At 43.0% G+C, this 17,111-nt stretch overlaps 1 protein-coding gene across 8 annotated transcripts in view; it reads left to right on the top strand.

The window, feature by feature from the left end:
- Window positions 1–17,111, top strand: part of LOC114875894 (lachesin-like) — a 195,859-nt gene that overhangs the window by 159,905 nt on the left and 18,843 nt on the right. For 7 of the 8 annotated variants that reach the window (XR_003789308.2, XR_003789307.2, XR_006830050.1 and 4 more), the window contains 3 exons: window positions 792–1,076; window positions 1,288–1,350; window positions 8,133–8,288. Coding sequence is in view for 1 of the 8 variants with exons in the window: in XM_029186716.2 (XP_029042549.1) it covers window positions 792–1,076; window positions 1,288–1,350; window positions 8,133–8,288 (504 nt within the window). In the remaining 7 variants the exon portion in view is untranslated. The remainder of the gene's footprint in view (window positions 1–791; window positions 1,077–1,287; window positions 1,351–8,132; window positions 8,289–17,111) is intronic. The other variant, XR_003789314.2, reaches the window with a different exon arrangement.

The raw sequence follows: 17,111 nt of genomic DNA, 5'->3' as shown, positions 1-17,111 counted from the left end.
TTCCTTAGGAATTTCAATCGGCGACACAAAAGTTGTTGAAAATTACCCAACTCACGTTCTCGAAATTAATTTCTAAACTAGTTTCCCAACGATTCTAATCAAGCTCCGGTAAGCTGTGCCGCACAACTCGGCGAGTTCAGCTGGTTCGATCAAACAGAATTTCCCGAGGAAAAATTTGCCGGATCCTGTAACCGCGGTTCCAGAGATCATCCAATCCGACTTTGACCCGTTGATTGGCTTTCTAATCCGTGTTGCCGAGTAACCGTGACAAGGTTTCCCAAAGTTTCCTGTTTATTCCGGGCCAGTTAAAGGTGAAACGTCGTACGGTTATTTTCCACGATGGTGTATTTATATTTGATCAATTCCAAGCTCTCGTTCACGCGAACAAGAAAGCTTACGGTATCCTCTTCTGCTCCGACGGAAACTTGCAGGTGGAAAGTCTTTTTCACCTGAAAACTTGTTTCGTATCCGACGAAGGGGTGTAACCGGTGCACGGCTCGCAAGTCAGAAAATTGTCCCCGAAGCAACTCTATTTGCCGTTGGAAAACAGGATGGAAGGGAAAAGATGGCGCGATTATGTTAAACGACGCCGCGTTATTGTAGTTGAGGAAACTTCTCGTTTCATTCCGCCCGTGAAACTTCCTTCCTGCCCTTCTCGTCGTATTAGTTTTCACTCCGTTCACTTCGAATTTACTTTTCAACTTAATAGATTCTATTTTTAGTACATCGTCGATTATTTAAGGAGGATAAGTTTCTTTGTAAGTCATAATCGTCCTCTGTTAACGTTACAGTTTTACCAACGATCTTTCTTCCGAATCAGCTGGTGGGTGCGCCAGCTGGCACCAATTTAACCATCGACTGTAACACGGAGGCTCATCCAAGAGCGATGAGCTACTGGTTCCTAGGTAAGGTTATGATATTGTCGAACGAGAAGTATACGACGAACACCATGGAAAACAGCTATAGGACCTACATGACACTCACCATAAGAAACCTGACGGCCAGCGACTATGGGACTTACCGTTGTATCAGCAAGAATTCCCTGGGCGGCACTGAAAGCTCTGTCAGGATATACGGTAAGGGTAAATATATAAAAATTATATATTTTTTTTATTTTCAAAAAATAGAACTCTGCAAAGAAACGTTAAGATATCCCATCTATGAAGTACGCTTCCTGATCGATGATTCGAAGTAAAATTCATCCCCTAAGCGTCTGGAGAAGGCGGAGTACTCGTGGAATCAGCTCAAAGGGAATCGGCTCTTAAAGTTGAATAATTTTTATTTCAGAAATTCCAAAGCCGTCCGCGGCGCCGAAGGCCATGGAGGACAAGAGCAGCGCCAACAAAGAAGGTGAGAGCCTCATTGAATATATTGCACTTGGAGCCCCTGGAATCGATATCACGTAGGTCCTCTCCGACGCTTCCCTCTTCGTCAAACTCATTATCCGCATTTTATTTTCAAATCGTGATCGGACTACTAAAGTTGACTTCTTCGCGATAGAAAGTCACTGCTGTTACACTGGCATTATAATTGACCTTCTCTTGAATTGAACAATCACTATTATCCATCGATGAGGTGTTAAGTTTATATGAACTATCAATTTAAGATCACTTATTCTTTTTAAGTAGTTTCAAAGGAAAGTTTCGCGATGAATTTCACGAGGAATCAAGAGCACGCTTTAGTAGTCCAAACAATTTAGCCTCTCGTTTCGCGTATCGATTGCTTCACGCTTGGTCGGAACACAGCAAGAAGCGTTGTACCACTGCATCGAAAAGGCACGTTTTACCCCCCTCGTACGAATACGAGTTATCTTTGCCCGCTAACGACATCCGTTTTGTGTAAATCTCGATTCCATTCGATTCGATTCGCGTGCTCGGTCTTTCCGTTCCGGGACTCTTTTCGCTTACAATGGAGAGCCTTAACTCTGTCACGGAAAATGATACTTGTTACGTAACCGAGAAGACAGGGATCTCCGATTTGATACAACTCAAGCTGTATGCATCGAACTTGAAAAAACACTCGATCTTTCAATTTAATGCTCGACTTATCACTTAAATCAACACCGGTTAACGTAAGCAAAGAGGCGCACAGAGTTAAACGGTAAATAACACGACACAATAGGAGAGGAGGTGAAAATTCAAGCATACTCGAGGACACGAAAGAAACTTCAGCTGGAAAGAGGTAGGCTGTCCCTGAACGAGCAATTACGCGATGTTTCACGAGGGTAGAGAAACGGTACCGAGCCCTCGGACGTAATCTTTGCATTAGGTGGGCCAGTGGTGTGTGCACACTGTCGGGTGTATTATTAAAGCACCGCGAATAACTTGGGCGGATGCCTAGGTCAGCTCCCTGTGGCACTGGCCCGGTGTTCTCTCAGCGAAACCAATCTCAATACACTGCATTATTAACACTATACAAGGCACCAGCTACGACTGTATTACCACCATTAAGCTTGGCAATTTTACTTCGCAACCTTAACCCAGCAGCGACGGGAAACTGGATGATTGTTAACGTCCCGACGGTTGCTCCTTTACCCGCAGGCGTTCTCCTGGATTTTCGCTAGGGACACCTTCGTTATCCGATCACTTTTTACTTTTACGGAAATTCAGAGGAATTGTTGAACGTTCAATTGTTAGGCGGAGATGCAAATTTCAATCCTTAATTAAGACGGAAGGTTAATTGGTTCGTTTATAGTTGTTACTCTTATAGGGATATTTTTAAAAAGTCCATTACCATTTTCAAATATAAATGATTGAAAATTGGATATTCGATAATGGACAATACCATGCTGTAAATTGGTTGATCCATTGTTTGGCCCGTCGAAGAACCAGTCATTCTGTATCGGGAATATTGATGAAACGTTTATGTAGCCATTTTCATTAAAGTTTCAGCTTCGAATTGATACGTAACACGCGCTGTTTCGTGGCACTTTTATGTCATCAAATCGCGTCAGACTTCATACGCTTTGAAATTGATCACTCTTCGGTATACCGTTATAATTGTTATAATGCGCTTACTTTCGGAAATTTCTAACGCGTTTCCAATTGGCTACTGTATGATTGTGGCTCGATTTCGTGCTGATATACGACACGGATGATTGACTGCACAGCAGGAGAGAAACTTTCGTGTGAAATCAGGCCGTTGGCTGGTGTTCGTCGCCTTGCCGGCTCGAAAATCAATCTTAATATTAGCGAATTATTAATGACCCGAGCGTGGCGTGCAATAACTCACGAACAGGACGTTAAGCGCCACCGAACAGCTTCCAATGGGACCTGCTTCCGTCTTATCTGGATAGATAAGATTCAAACAGGAGCCTTTGAGTTTGACGCATCGATCGGCCGGCTGGTGACACCGCAGGTTCTCTTGTAATCCGGTAAAAATGAAATATTTCTGACAGCCTGATACGGGTAATTATTCAAACATCAACCGGATGTTTTGTATCGTTATTTCACGTAACGTGCAGGTCGATCTGTTTCGACCTCGCCGACCCACGAGGAACGTTTTAATTTCATAATCAGGACGTTACATCGACGGCTTAACCGGTGACCCAGTTGGACGCATTTAAAATTCAATTACCGTTTTCCCGGCGAGCGGAAGCGGGAATTCCACAGACTAGATTTGCATTGTTGACAGACATCTGACGAAACCACGTTGTTGACTCGAAGAAATCGTCGAGACGTTTGTTAGGGAATAATTTTTCCCTACACTGACTCCTCATTATGTGTGTAGAATTGTATTACATGATTGATAAGGTGTTTAGTATTTCCATTAATTGTGTATAGTTTAGAGTGTATTTAGTATAGATTTTTTACAAGTAGCTTGACACGTTGATTGTCATTAATTAAAAAAAATATCTTCATCTATTTCTTTGTGAATTAATTTGAGGACCATCAACGTGTTAACCACCCACGAAATTTCCTAGTAAATTCAAAACGAACGATGTTAATCTGTTCGTTAAATAAAAAGCATTTATAGTCTAGCGTATTCGTAGTTTTAATTAGCTTGTTAATATATATGTACACAGTTACATTTAATTGGAGTTTACGTAACGTGGGGTGAAAAGGTAAATCCAAGTTGGTTCAATGGGTGTAAACTGATAAATTCTTATTACAAATTTTCTCCTTCCATATAGTCGATGCGGCACGGAAATCGCCGACCAGCTAGCCCCATTATTTATACCGGCTTATAACTCGTTAAACACCTCTGTAAATCTTCCTTTCAAAAAGCGAACTTTACGATCGCTTGAAATTCTCTCGTTCCATGGTGTTCGAGGATCCTCTCTCCCTCTGGTGCGTGGCTCGTTCTCTCGACGAACGGTTGGGATTAGCCCCACGAGAATATACGATATTTAATAATGCCTCGACACACTAGTTGCCTCTCGGGACACCCATCGATCCTACCGAGCCGTAATTAATTATCGCCGAGCAAGGAGGCTGGAATTATTTCTGGCATTAGCCCCCGGGCTGCGACGTATCCTTCTATCCTACGATCGTTGACCTTACCCATTTTGGAAAGACCGTTTATCGAATTATTGATTTTAAACTCTGCCGAACCGATCGATCTTAACTGGAGCGGGGTAAAATATTTGCCGAAAATATTTAACGCTTTTATTCCCTTAACAGAAGTTTATCAATCGAACAAGAGGGTTCTTTATTTCGAGTCTTACTTTTTGACACCGTTCTTCTCACAAGAATCTGTCTTTAGGATTTCAAGTCAATTGGGCATTATCGAACCGACGGGGGATAACTTGCGACATTAACCACCGGGACAGGTCTGAATTGATACGATAAAAGCAGCACGCGCATAGAATCTCCAACTCTTCGAATTACCTTTCCCTGCGAACGCCTCGAATTAAATTACTTTCGAAGGATATCCGGTCGTTTCCGATTTCGCTCACGGCCGCCGGTCCCGCAACATTCCGACGCGATCTTTCGGGGCAGGAAACGAAATTAATTTCGCGGTTTAACCAGCGATCTCTTAATTCAGCCGCGAGACCGTTTAATAAGTACACAAACGGTACAAAAGCTTCGTTCCAGCCGTCTGTTCCGCATAATGGGAACGTTGGCCCGTCTGTTTCCCATTTAACTCGAGCTTTACCATTTGAACGTTGAAAAGGGTTGAAGACACCACCTCAGCCGGCGGATGTAGGAAAATATTCAATGAAATGACCGATAGAATAAAACGAAATATTTTAATATTTATTTTCTTGTCTGATATATAAATCCTTGGTAAAGAGATTGCCATTTTCATGGTAGACGCGTTCGTAAGTAAACGCTGTTAAATTTTCAACAAGCTATTCGAAAAGTTTCGGAGAACACGGGACAGGGATGAAACAAGCGGGTGACAAAAGTGTTGACGTTGGAAGTAGATGAAATACGAGGTTGTTCGCGATTGCTCGTCTCCCGTGAAAAGGAAACACCCCGTACAGCGCGGGGGCGGGTTTTGTACACAAACGCGTGGATATGGTCCGTGTTCTTAGCTCGGCGAAGATGGTTGCTCAGGGCGAGCCATATTGTTACCAGTAGAAAAGGTTGATAGAGGGTCTGGCGCGAACGGTACGAAACAAACTTCTGCCTTGGCGTATTTAAACTTTTATTCGAAAACTTTTTAGCACCCCCGCTGCTGTCATTGTCCCTGTAGTTGGCTACGCTGTTTAAATGGTCGCTTGTTTGCTAGGTAGAAATGAAAGAAAGAGGAAGAAGTTCCGGTAGGGAACGAGCTTCCAGGGACACCGTACGGAAATATGGAATACCGTAGGAGAACCATGGGAAGGGAATTAATTGAATAAACTCGAGATATCCTGTTTCGTGCCTTTTATTTATATCCTTCGAGCTGTTTATTCAATGACAAATCAATTTCGTAAAATTCTAAAGGATATCGCAGTCTTGTAACGCATTCTGTAAGTTGAACCTTCGTTCTCGAGTTCTAAACGATTAAAGATTAGATGGTCGGGGAAACTTGACAAGTTCGTGCAATTATACAGCACACACGGGACAAGCTCGAATATTCCACGCGATTATGGGGGTAGAAATAAGTGGTGAACCATCTTACTAGGACGAGACTGTGTATAAAGCGTAACGATACATATAATGGTATACGGGTCCCGTGTCGAACATGAATTCGAATTGCACCCTCGGTTGATGCTCGAAAATTACCATTCTAAGCAAAGTTTCAATCTGCTCTCTGCTAAGACCGCCTCGGGCTACCTTCTGATAATACCCATAGACGTTGGGTTAAAGTCTAATAACTATTATCTTTTTTCCTCTACGTTCTGTAAGCTGAAATTTTATTTTACATTACTTTGACTCGGATACTCTTGGTACAATATTAACGTTGTTCGAAATTATGCTTCCTTTTATTTAATTTTGAGTATCTTAAATTTATGACACTGGTATTCAGTGATCCTTCAAGGTGTTAATAGGGAAGAAATTATTTTATCATTGAAAATTCGATAGATAGAAGGTAAATGGAGTAACAGAGCTGTAATGTTCCGGAATGGAGAGGAAACGGTTTTTCCAGGGTGGTTAGCGAAGTTCAAGGAACTCCTGGACGAGTTGGTCGGAATTAAGTGGACCTCGATTCGTCCGGATAAAAAAGAGCTGTAGAGTATCGAAACGGGCTGAATTCCGAGCGAAGTTCGAGGATCGCTGTGTGCTCTAGCGTCCTTAAAGAAATTCAAGTTTTCAAGCGTTCCTCGAGGGGCGTATTTCGCGTGGACGAACTTCAGATCCTCGACTCGAGGATCCCTGGCCCATGTTCAACTCGTGGAACTTCACATTCATTCGTAGCCTCCGACATAATAATACTTTCGATCCATTTATTCGCGTTTAACCGATATTTTTCCACCTTCCTGTTCCACTCGAAACGAGCAGCAGGAAATCTGAAAGGCACGAGTCCTTTCAGAATCTCCAAACTATTTGCATTCTTCTTTAGAGACGATTAGAGCAACGAGTGTATGTTACCAAAATTTCTAAGTTCTTCACAGTAATAAAAAGGTGAAGGGAAAAAGTACAGACAATCCGTGAAGCGTGAAACAGTCTCGAAACGATCGAAAATGATTCTTTACATTCAACAACCTTGTTTTTCTCTCTGCTCTTTGTACGACTGTTTCTCTCCTACTCTTCCTGTTTTTCTCTGTCGCTTACGAAGCCACGGTTCAATAGAACGTCCGCCAGCATCGAACGCAACAAGTTGAACTTGGCTGCTTTTCAAAGAAACTGCCGGAATTCATCAAACCGCCAGTCTGGCCGAGTGTGGCTGTTTTCAATGCGTCCACAGCTCGAAACAGCTCTATCTGAACGCGACAAAACGATCCTCGATGCTTGACCACCGTTTCCTTTCGTGGATCGCGCCTCTGCTCCGCTATTTCTCGTTGAAAACGTTCACACCAATCCCCCGTATCGCTTGTTACACATTTCGTCTGATCAATTTTGCGGAAATTTCATCGTCCGCTGATTCATCAATGAAAATTTAATTAAGATGATTTTTTAATCTTCTCAATTACTGATCAATTTCGCTGATTCCTTATTACATTACCAAATACAAGCATTTCACGATATTAGGATTCGTACTTAAGGAACGTGTCCACTTCTCTGAACCGGATAGAAACTCGAACGGTTCCTTAGTTTACTGCGGCATCGAATTAAGCTTCCATGGTTACGTAACGAGCGCGCAGCTGTGCGAAATTCAATTAAGAAACAGTGAAATCGCGGCATACTAGCAACTGCGATACCTTTAGCCACCGAATTCAAACGGAAGTGTCATACGAGACGGCCCTGTATGGTGTGGAATAGTGCACGGGGGCAAGGGATCGACGAGTGTGGATTTAGCACGCATTAATAATTAAATAAAAATTCATATAAATGTTTTAATGAAATCCTACTCATAAAACCCTTGTAACTTGAAAGCAAAGCCAGATAAGAGAAACGTTTATATGAATTTTTGTATTAAATTTGTGTGCTCTCTGCAACACTGAAGTTACATGCGCATAATTATGGTACATAAGAAGAAAAGTAAAAAGGCAATGTTTGTAAAGAGAGTAAAGAGGAAACAATGAGAGGAAGAAGAGGGAAACGGAGAGAGAGAGAGAGAGTGCCTGGGGTTAGATGAGAAAGGTCCTAATCTATTTTCAGGACAACCGAGTACACCGTCACCAGCAAAAAGGCCGACCACCGTATGGCCCTCCTCGTACAACCCGTACTATACGAAAAGGACAGAGAGGCCACCTCCCCCGAGCGAGGAGAGGGTCGAGAGGCCAGAACAGAAGCTACGTGGTGGCCAGAGCACAGGTGAGGCTTGCATATCTCATCTGGCCCTCCCTCTCCCGCTCTTTCTTTCGTTGCTCGTGTCTCTGTGTGTTTTTCACCGATTTTGTTCGCTACAGGACAGCTCCCGAAGACGATTGAACTTTTGCACACCGATATTAAAACACAGGGTGTCCCTATTTAAAAGTCTAAAAGAAATGATCACTCGAGGAGATATTGGGTGATTGAAAATTTAATCAAAATAATTGAAATAATTACTTGCACCTCTAATGCACACCCTTGCAACTAACCATTATCACCTTGGCATACCGATGTAATTATCATTTTATTTCGCGATAACAAGGTATCGACGTGCAAAAGCTCATTAGAATCTGAAAGTGTCACTTCGATAGCTCTCCCTGTACGCACACCCCTATTTAAACCACCCCTGTTATCATGCACTATTCTGCACCATGCACCTCGCTCGCACCAGCTCGTTATAAATTCGTTATAAGGCGTGAAACTGATACGAGAACGATAGGTAACCCGAGGAAGTAATTAGGAATAAAGGGAGTTTAAATCAACGATGTTGATTTTGTCGAGCTCCTGAGCGTTTCTAAAGCGAGTAAAGTATCTTTTTCTTTTTTCTAAATTCTATTTTACCTGTTCAGGATCGAGTTTAAGGAAGGAAAGTTTGCAGTACAGTTACGAGCGATCAGCTCGAACTCTGGCCAGGTAAAAGAGAATACGTGTCCCGTAACTTTATCCGCTCTAGAAAAGCTTGAACTTTCCTTGAAATCGTTATTGGACGCTCCACGAGGGCGTGAATAATGTTTTATGTTTTCGATGGCTTGAATATTCTCGATGAACGAGGATGATGGTAAAGAGAATTTCGTAGGATTCGATGGAAATATCGCAGCTTAAATTTTTGTTGTCGCTCATTGTATTCGGCTTCGATTAGTAGCTTTCTTAGCAAATGCTTAAATGTAACATTTTTCCATTTTCATAGGTTGCTGGTCGCGAAAGGGTTAAAAACGAACCGTGAAATGTCAAATTTCACGGTCAACGCATAAAACTTGAACGTTTAACGTTCTCGTAATCCCCCTTTCTTCCCTTTCACGGTATTTCTAATTGTTCCGGGGCTCGTTTTTTGTTCGCGCGAAGGGAACAGCCCCGTTGCGAAACACCCTGACACAAATTCATCGTTGAGACTCAAATTTAAAAGAATGCCCGCTTTTCCTTGCGGTCTCCAGCCGCGCATAATGCGCCGCGTGTTTACAGAAACGCTTGCGTAGAGAAGAATTTAGCAAGAGAAAATAGAGGAGAAAAGCGAGGCCGCAGGCTATGCGAAATCCGCGGTGTTACACTTCTCCTTCGCCTCTTTTCTCATTTACGCAAACAAGATCTCACCTCGGCTTCTTTATGACCCTGAAAATGGTGGCGGTGTAATTGCGCGAGCGCGTGCTAATTCGGAGCCAACGGTTCAAGATTTTCACCCCCCTCTTTTCTTTTTCTCTTACTTATGAAAACGAGACAGAAATAGCGTTACAAATGCGCAAATTATAATGCAAAGTGTTGAACGTCGCGGAAATAAGGTTTGCTACAATTTTTCTGAATTTCAAACTGATGGCAAACATTTTTCTCTAAATTTTTCTTTAAAAAAGATTTATTTTGATGATGAAGGAAACTCTTGATTATCAATCGTTTGACGAATCGTGTGGTTCAAAAGATCGTTTCTAATAACCCAGGTGATCTACTTCAAAGCGTACGATAGTAGCGTGCGATCTGGCCGTTTTGATGAAGCGCGGAATAGATGAATGGCTATTCGGATCGTTAACGAGATAACGAGCTTTACTGAAACGTTCCGGGAAGCTATTTCGTGGTGGTGCCATTAAATTCGAACCGGAACTGTGGACCGATCGAATGAAACCCTTAATAAGACGTTTGGACGTTAATGAGCAGTGTACGGCACCGTATTTATCTTGATGATCGTAATGAACTGATACACGTTCGATTCACGACGACTTAATTGAAAGTTTATCGATAAATAGCAAGCATTAGTTTCAAACGATCTGGTACTTTGATTCAACTACAATTATTTCCAATCTTATTTGATAACATATTGGAAAAGAATAAACGACTAGATTCTTTGACGTATTTGTCGTTTCGTTGTCGCGATACAAATAGGTCGATGGCACGCAGCAGCATCGTCCATAAAGTATTCCCGAGGGTGTTATCAGCCGGCGATCCGTGTCACCGGTGAAGCATCGTACCGGTTGTTCTCCATTCATTTTCATTCATTAAAACCCGTTAGCGACGCGATATTTTACCGTTGCTTCGGCAAAGAATCAACGAGTCTGTCGGAAATCTGTCAATTAAACCGGGACGAACTCTCGGTGTTTCGTCTTCCTCTCATTGCTGCCACGAATAGCCAGACTCCGATCGGTTATATCTGAATACTAGATGTTGTTCCGTCTGGATCGATAAACCGTGGCTATGGCGATACGATTAGACGCGTGAATGACAGAAATTAACAGCTTGATTGCCAGGCTGGTCATCGGTGATCGACGCTATAATATATTCATTTCGTAAGGGTAGCAAATGGAAAGTTTAAACTTTATTAAATCTTATTAGGACGGATAGAAAGGCAGTATGGAACGTGACCGATTGTTCACAGTTTCCTCGTGAAAAACTGTTCGGAAAATTTTACTTCTATTCCGTGACTTCGGTGCACGGGAAATCGATGGCATTTGCGAAAGCTTGGCTGAAACTCAGTAAGCACGTACTTCCGGTACTGCGAGGGAAACTGTCGCGTGTACCGGCACGTGCAAAGTTCCGAAGAGAGGATATTCCAAAAAGTGTCGTAAATTCGAAAAATCAACTTGCATTAATTATTAATGAAATTGAAAAATCAGAAGTCCAATTCGCGATGATTATAATCCACCCTCCTTTTCTCGTACACCAAACAGGTAACAGCTCAATCTATTCTTCCCTTTACACCTCTCGTCGGTGCACGCACGCATTCACCCAGTAGCACCCTAAAAGCGCAACCCGCCAGGTGGCTATACCTCGTTCCCACTACCCTTTGGGATAATGCTCGAGAGGGGTGTAGTTAATATTAACGGCACGCTATAGAGACGGCGCGTGTTGTTCCTACGTAATTTCCTACTAAACGTACTAAGGGATGCCCATGCATATTTCAAAACGGTAGCTACGAGATGCTACCCCCTCTATGTGTCTCTCTATCCGTGTGCCAGTGTCTTTGCGATAGTTTGGAGACCTGGTCCACGAAATGGTGCTCGGTTATTGTACTCTTTTGTTATGACAAAGACGAAGGCCGTCGAGATAGCGAGACAAAAGGCTGAGATAACCCGCGCTAAACGTTAACCCTTTTCTATGCTCGCGAAGCTAAGAGGATGGCGAAACTTTGCTAGGATTTTGTATCGCTAGTATTTTCTATAAAAAGACATTTTTCTGTATATTTTTGAGTCGAATGTTTGGAATACTTCGATAGCTGCAACGGTGACTGCAGTCAGTCGTAAGAATAGCAATGGAATCGCTAGGTAACAGCTTTCCTGCACCGACTTATTTCACTATTTTATTTAGATTAGATGGTCCTGGACGGCTAGGTAACAACTGTCGACCGAAGGAAACGCATTAAAGCGAGATGAGCCAGGAGGTTGCGGGACACGTAGAGGAACACACACCGGGGCAAAGGGCATCGATGCACCTTTAATGCGCTCCGGTGCATCGACGAATCGAACGATCTCTGCTAGTGTACCTTGCATGTTTCATGGGGACTCACGTTTCCCCTGTATCGACGTAGAAGAATCAAAAGGGACATAAATTATTCTCGAGATCCTGTATGTTCTCTTCCTTCTTTAAAATCTCTGCAATATTTTTAATTGATTGCTTAACATTTTCGAAATAGAAAATTTCATTTTATTATCACTGGCTTATCGACGAAAGGATTAAACATCTATGCTGAAATCATAGACAGCAAAAAGTTTGCTATCTTTGAAAATTGACCTCCCTGGAGGGTGAGAGTAGTTCGCGGTAATTTCCATCAGCATCTCGAAAATTTCTATTTCCCGGTTCGTATCGGGGCCGTCGACAAAAAGCATTAGTGGTTCTGCATACTGGCGCGTCTAATCCATGAACGCAATGTAATCTCACGAGCGGTTGATGCTGCTAATGGCTGCCACACCAGGCATCCTCGATTCCTTGAAATTTCTAACAAGAAGCGTTCCATCGCGTCTACGTGTCCACCAACGCGCCCAGAAATGCAGTCTAATTTCAATTTTCCCCGCTCCTCTTATCATCAACATCGGTTGACCCTTGGTAAATTTCAGCTTTACCTTCTTGCCTCGCAGCAAACACGTAAGAAATTTCTTGAGACACTATCTTTTGCGTTACACAGGAATTTTGAATCTTAAATCAATCTTCGATAGGCACTTAATGAAATCTTGAAAGAATCGCGGTATCGACGATCTGTTTCTTCCGAATTGCAGAGGCAACTTGTAAGCTTGTCTCGATAAAGAATCAAGGAATCCTCAGCAGCTCGTACGGATCCGGTGTTACGCGGTCTCGAGCGTTTCTCCGAGCTTCGTAACGCGTAACTCTCGTTTTGTTCGTAGTTTTCCTCGTGATTGCATTTCCCCCGGCTAGCTAGCACCTTTCGCTATCTCCGCCAGACATCGTTCCCGCCTTTAAAGAACATCTCGCGAGCTTCTCTACGTTGTACCTACCGCTCGTGCCACGTCGTTTCTCCCGAACGTTCTCGCAGCAAGCTCGATAACCGGGTAATGCCTCCGACAAACACCGTAGCCACGAGTTTTCCTCGATTTTCACGCGAATATCCTGGATACTTGGAACTCTTCTCTCACCGTTATCCAACGAACAAACGTTCGACCAACTATGCGCACTGTGCCGATTTCTTTTCCATTCCTCTCGTTCCTGATAACGTCGAAATAACGCGATCCCAGTGTTCAAAACGTTCACCCTAATTTTCGTAATCGTGAAAAGGGAAATTATTATCAACACCAGAAATTCTCTGTTTCCCGCTTGCGACGATCGTGAAAGTTAATAAAACCCGGTCGAGTGGGAACGAGTCTTTTCGCGTTCGCCGAACAAACGATCCCGTTTCCCAGTGGTAGGTGGAATGAAAAAATAGAAAAAAAAAAAAGCGGTGATCGTTGATGCGGTTCTCTTTGTTCGCAAACAGATTTCGCGGGCCCGTGGCTCTATTCAGATTTTTGTAGCGGTTTTTATTTGAGAATTTTGCAAACGGTCGTATGTCACCGGGCAAATGCTCGCCGGGGACGTCACCGGTATAATTGTTTCCCAGATCGCGTCAACCGGCGTGGAAATTTCACGGCTCTTATCCGCGTCGAAATTGAAAAATCCCCCGGAAACGTTGAAACGTAAGTGACGAAATGAAAAAGCGTATCGAATCGAAGTAACGAAAGTCGAGGATCTTCCGTTTGAAAATCGCACCGAGTCCGAGGTAAAATTCAGTCTCGAATTCCCGACGTTCCCGGGCGATGGGAAATTTAACAAGAAACACAGAGAGCGTCCAGTGTCCGTGTGAATTTTCTACTCAGAGTAGGAGTTTAATCTCAATTTCCAAGGCGTTGGTGTTCCAAGACTGACGAGCAGTAAATAGCTAGCTCGCCGACGATGCAGCCAGATGCATCCTCGTTACCAGTCTGTTCTCCCTTGCATCCTCTCTTTTCCAACCTCCCTTTCTCTCCACTTTCTTTCCTGCAATCGTCTTTCGAGGATAAGGCGAGGGTTAAGCTCGATAAAGGCCACAGGTGAGGCGAGCGAAACGTGTTGGTTAAGCGGACCACGTTTCAGCTGTATCTTCTTGCCAGCACCCTAGACGACCTTTCCCTCCGCTCCCTGAATCTTCTTCCAACGGGATATTCACGCTTCTAAACTGCTGCCAGTTCTCTTCGTATTTTCTTATTAATCTACCCGGACGGTTGTGCATTCCACTTGCTTCTTCTTCATGTTTCAACCTCCGAGAGGATTTCAAAAGCTAACCCAAACGTTGTTATTCTTCATAAACTCGCCTTGGTTCCCTTAATCAACCCTGAATTGATGGCGCAACCTCGTGTTTGGTATCGGTGCAAATTTCACGACATTAACAAAAGTCCGTTTGAACTGTAATAATTAAAATGTCGAAGCTCGAAACGAATACTGTTACAAAGCAGCGTGTCTATGTGTTTGATTCATATTTTCAGATGGCAGAAAATCAATTCTATATAGTTACAATATCAACGAGAAAATTGATATTGAAACATCCGAGAATCGACTCGTATCACGGTCGCTGACAAAATGTTGGGGGGGAAAAAAATCCATCGAGAGTTTCTTTCACGCGCGAAATACGTGCATCGATGGGGGCCAGTGAAATTTGTCGAGCAAACACGAGTTATAACAGACGAACCTTTGCCACGGGAACATCGAATCGACGCTCATAAATACATTCGCGTATTTTCCTATCGAATCTGGATGAAAATGATCCGCGATCGCCGGGCGACGATACGTTTGCCAGATTAAATCGTTCAACAGAGTTTTCGAACCCGTCGAATTGAAATGTCTCCCTTCCCTGTCTGATTTCTATCGAAAAATCAAACTATTTTTGTCATCCACCACTGTCCAGCCCTTTGAATCAGATGGTTGTTCAGAAATAAACAACAGACTGTTCGATGAACGTTGTACAAATTCATTCGATCATCGTCCCTTATCGTGGAATCTCCAACCCTTGCGGCTTTCACAGGCATAATATTGATGTTAAATTTCCAAGTAACTCGATATCCAATCATCAATCATCGTGACTTGGTCCGGGAAACGGAATTCGAACGGGAAACCGAGGAAAAAAGGTACCTGTTGCACCGGTTAGGTAGGGTTATTCGAAGATGGATGTTTCGCGGTGGTGAGACAGCTAATTTCATTAATTAATTTCAAGTATTGCTAGCATTTAATAAATCAGATTCCATTCAAACAACTTCCTTTTTAAAATGTTCTTTTTGAACGTTTAGGAGATAGAAAGGTAAAAGACTGATCGGGTCTGACAATAGAGATTTGTTCCACTTAATTCCTCGTGAACGTTCTCGTTCGAAAACGTTTCACCGGGGAAGCAGATGAATCTCGATCGTTATGGATTGTTCTCGACTGGTCGGAAGAGTCGTCGTCGGTTTTTTAAAAAGCAGCTCGATAGGTCTATCGATGGCCGTTCGTGCAACAGGTGTATTCTGTGCTTCTTGTGCGTCATAGCGTGACAGACGGTAGTAGAAAAAAAATTTTTCTGATAATCGCCGGCAATTGACTTAATCAATTTTAGGAAAGACTCGTAAAACGAAACGTTACGCCCCGTTTCGCTGCAAGCTGTATTAAAAGTGCGGCTAATTGCAGCAATTTGAGTAATCGTTTTAATTAATCTACCGGCTGAAGGTATTTCAATATTTCTAAATTTTTATGACTGGAACAAAAGCGAATATTTTTAGATAAAATAATGAATTTCTTTAATTATTAAAGTAAAATTCTTTGCGAGAAACTTGGAGGGTTTAGACGATCACTCTTACTTGTTTCCTTCGTTGAAATCAATATTGTTCTTTCAATTTCTTCTGTTTTCTTTCAAACGGAGCAAAGACCAACACCTCGTAACTTTCCTCGTTTTTACTTGCCCTGCGGTTTTCTCCCAGCACAAACGTTCTACCGTTGTTTCTGCAACGTGTCGCGTTACAAGCTCGCTCCTTCTCTCTCTGCAATTATGCTTAACGAAGAGAAAAAACTTCTTCTTCTTCTTCTTCATTTTTCGCGCGAGAGAAATTCGTTTCGCAAACAACGCGCATGGAAACAGGTGTCGTATCGCGAACGAGTACTGGCACGACAATTATACTTGAAACGAGTTCGTTCTCAGCCGAGAGAAACCCAATAACGCTAAGCAGCGACAAATCTTATTTCCTCTTTCGCGATACCTTTGCCGAGATTGAATTTTTCATTTTCCTTCGGCAACTACTTTGTCGAGATTAAAGTTACTTCGAAATTTAATAGAAAATGAAAGCACGATTCATTCTATTTAGAACATCCGCTTCTCTATCGCTTAATTATTCAGCCGAGCAATTAAGAAAATTTTTTATTTACCACTGATAATTGCCCGTGCACGGAAGAACGGGGTTCGAAAACGGAAGCTCGGGTAAAAAGAGAACGAAACGGCGGCGGGAACGGGTAGGAAGGAAGGATTCTCGATGGTCTCATTTCTGGCGGCAGCATATAAACAGCCATAATGCGCGTGCATATTTGCGCACCGTGTGCAACGTATAACGCAGCGGAGCGATATTAAGCGGCTCTCCCCGGTGAAGGCCCCTCTTTCCGCATCAAACGGGAATTATGTTACAGCAATGAGGGCGTAACGACGAGCAAACGAGGCTGTTTGCGGAGGTACGAGGCGGGCAAAATCGTCAAACGTTTCGCCGAAAAATCGAGGATACAGCCAGCCTCGCCGACAGAAGCTTCCACCGCGTACGGTTCGCCTCGTTTCTGAAACAGCTCCGCTCTGAACAACCGCGTGCAAACTAATCCTTCTGAAATTCTTGCGAGCGACGAGAACGCTTCGCGAAACAATGAACCTTACTGCGAGCTTACCGTCAATTCGACGACATCGTTGCTCGTCGATCGAACGAAAATAAGAACGAATCTTAATCAATTTCTTTTTCTTTTTAACGAAAATAGAACATTTGTCAGATGATTGCCGAGGTTACAGCATCGCGTTTGCCCGCAAATTGGAACCGTTAATATTTCATGAAGGCTGGGCGCGACCCCGTGTAAATTCCCCATAATTCAGAATCGAACGTTGTTGCA

The sequence above is a fragment of the Osmia bicornis genome, chromosome 13 (genome assembly GCF_907164935.1).
Source record: "Osmia bicornis bicornis chromosome 13, iOsmBic2.1, whole genome shotgun sequence".
Taxonomy (NCBI): Eukaryota; Metazoa; Arthropoda; class Insecta; order Hymenoptera; family Megachilidae; genus Osmia; species Osmia bicornis.
The sequence above is the reverse complement of the archived record's forward strand: the minus strand, read 5'-3'. Positions and strand labels throughout refer to the sequence as shown.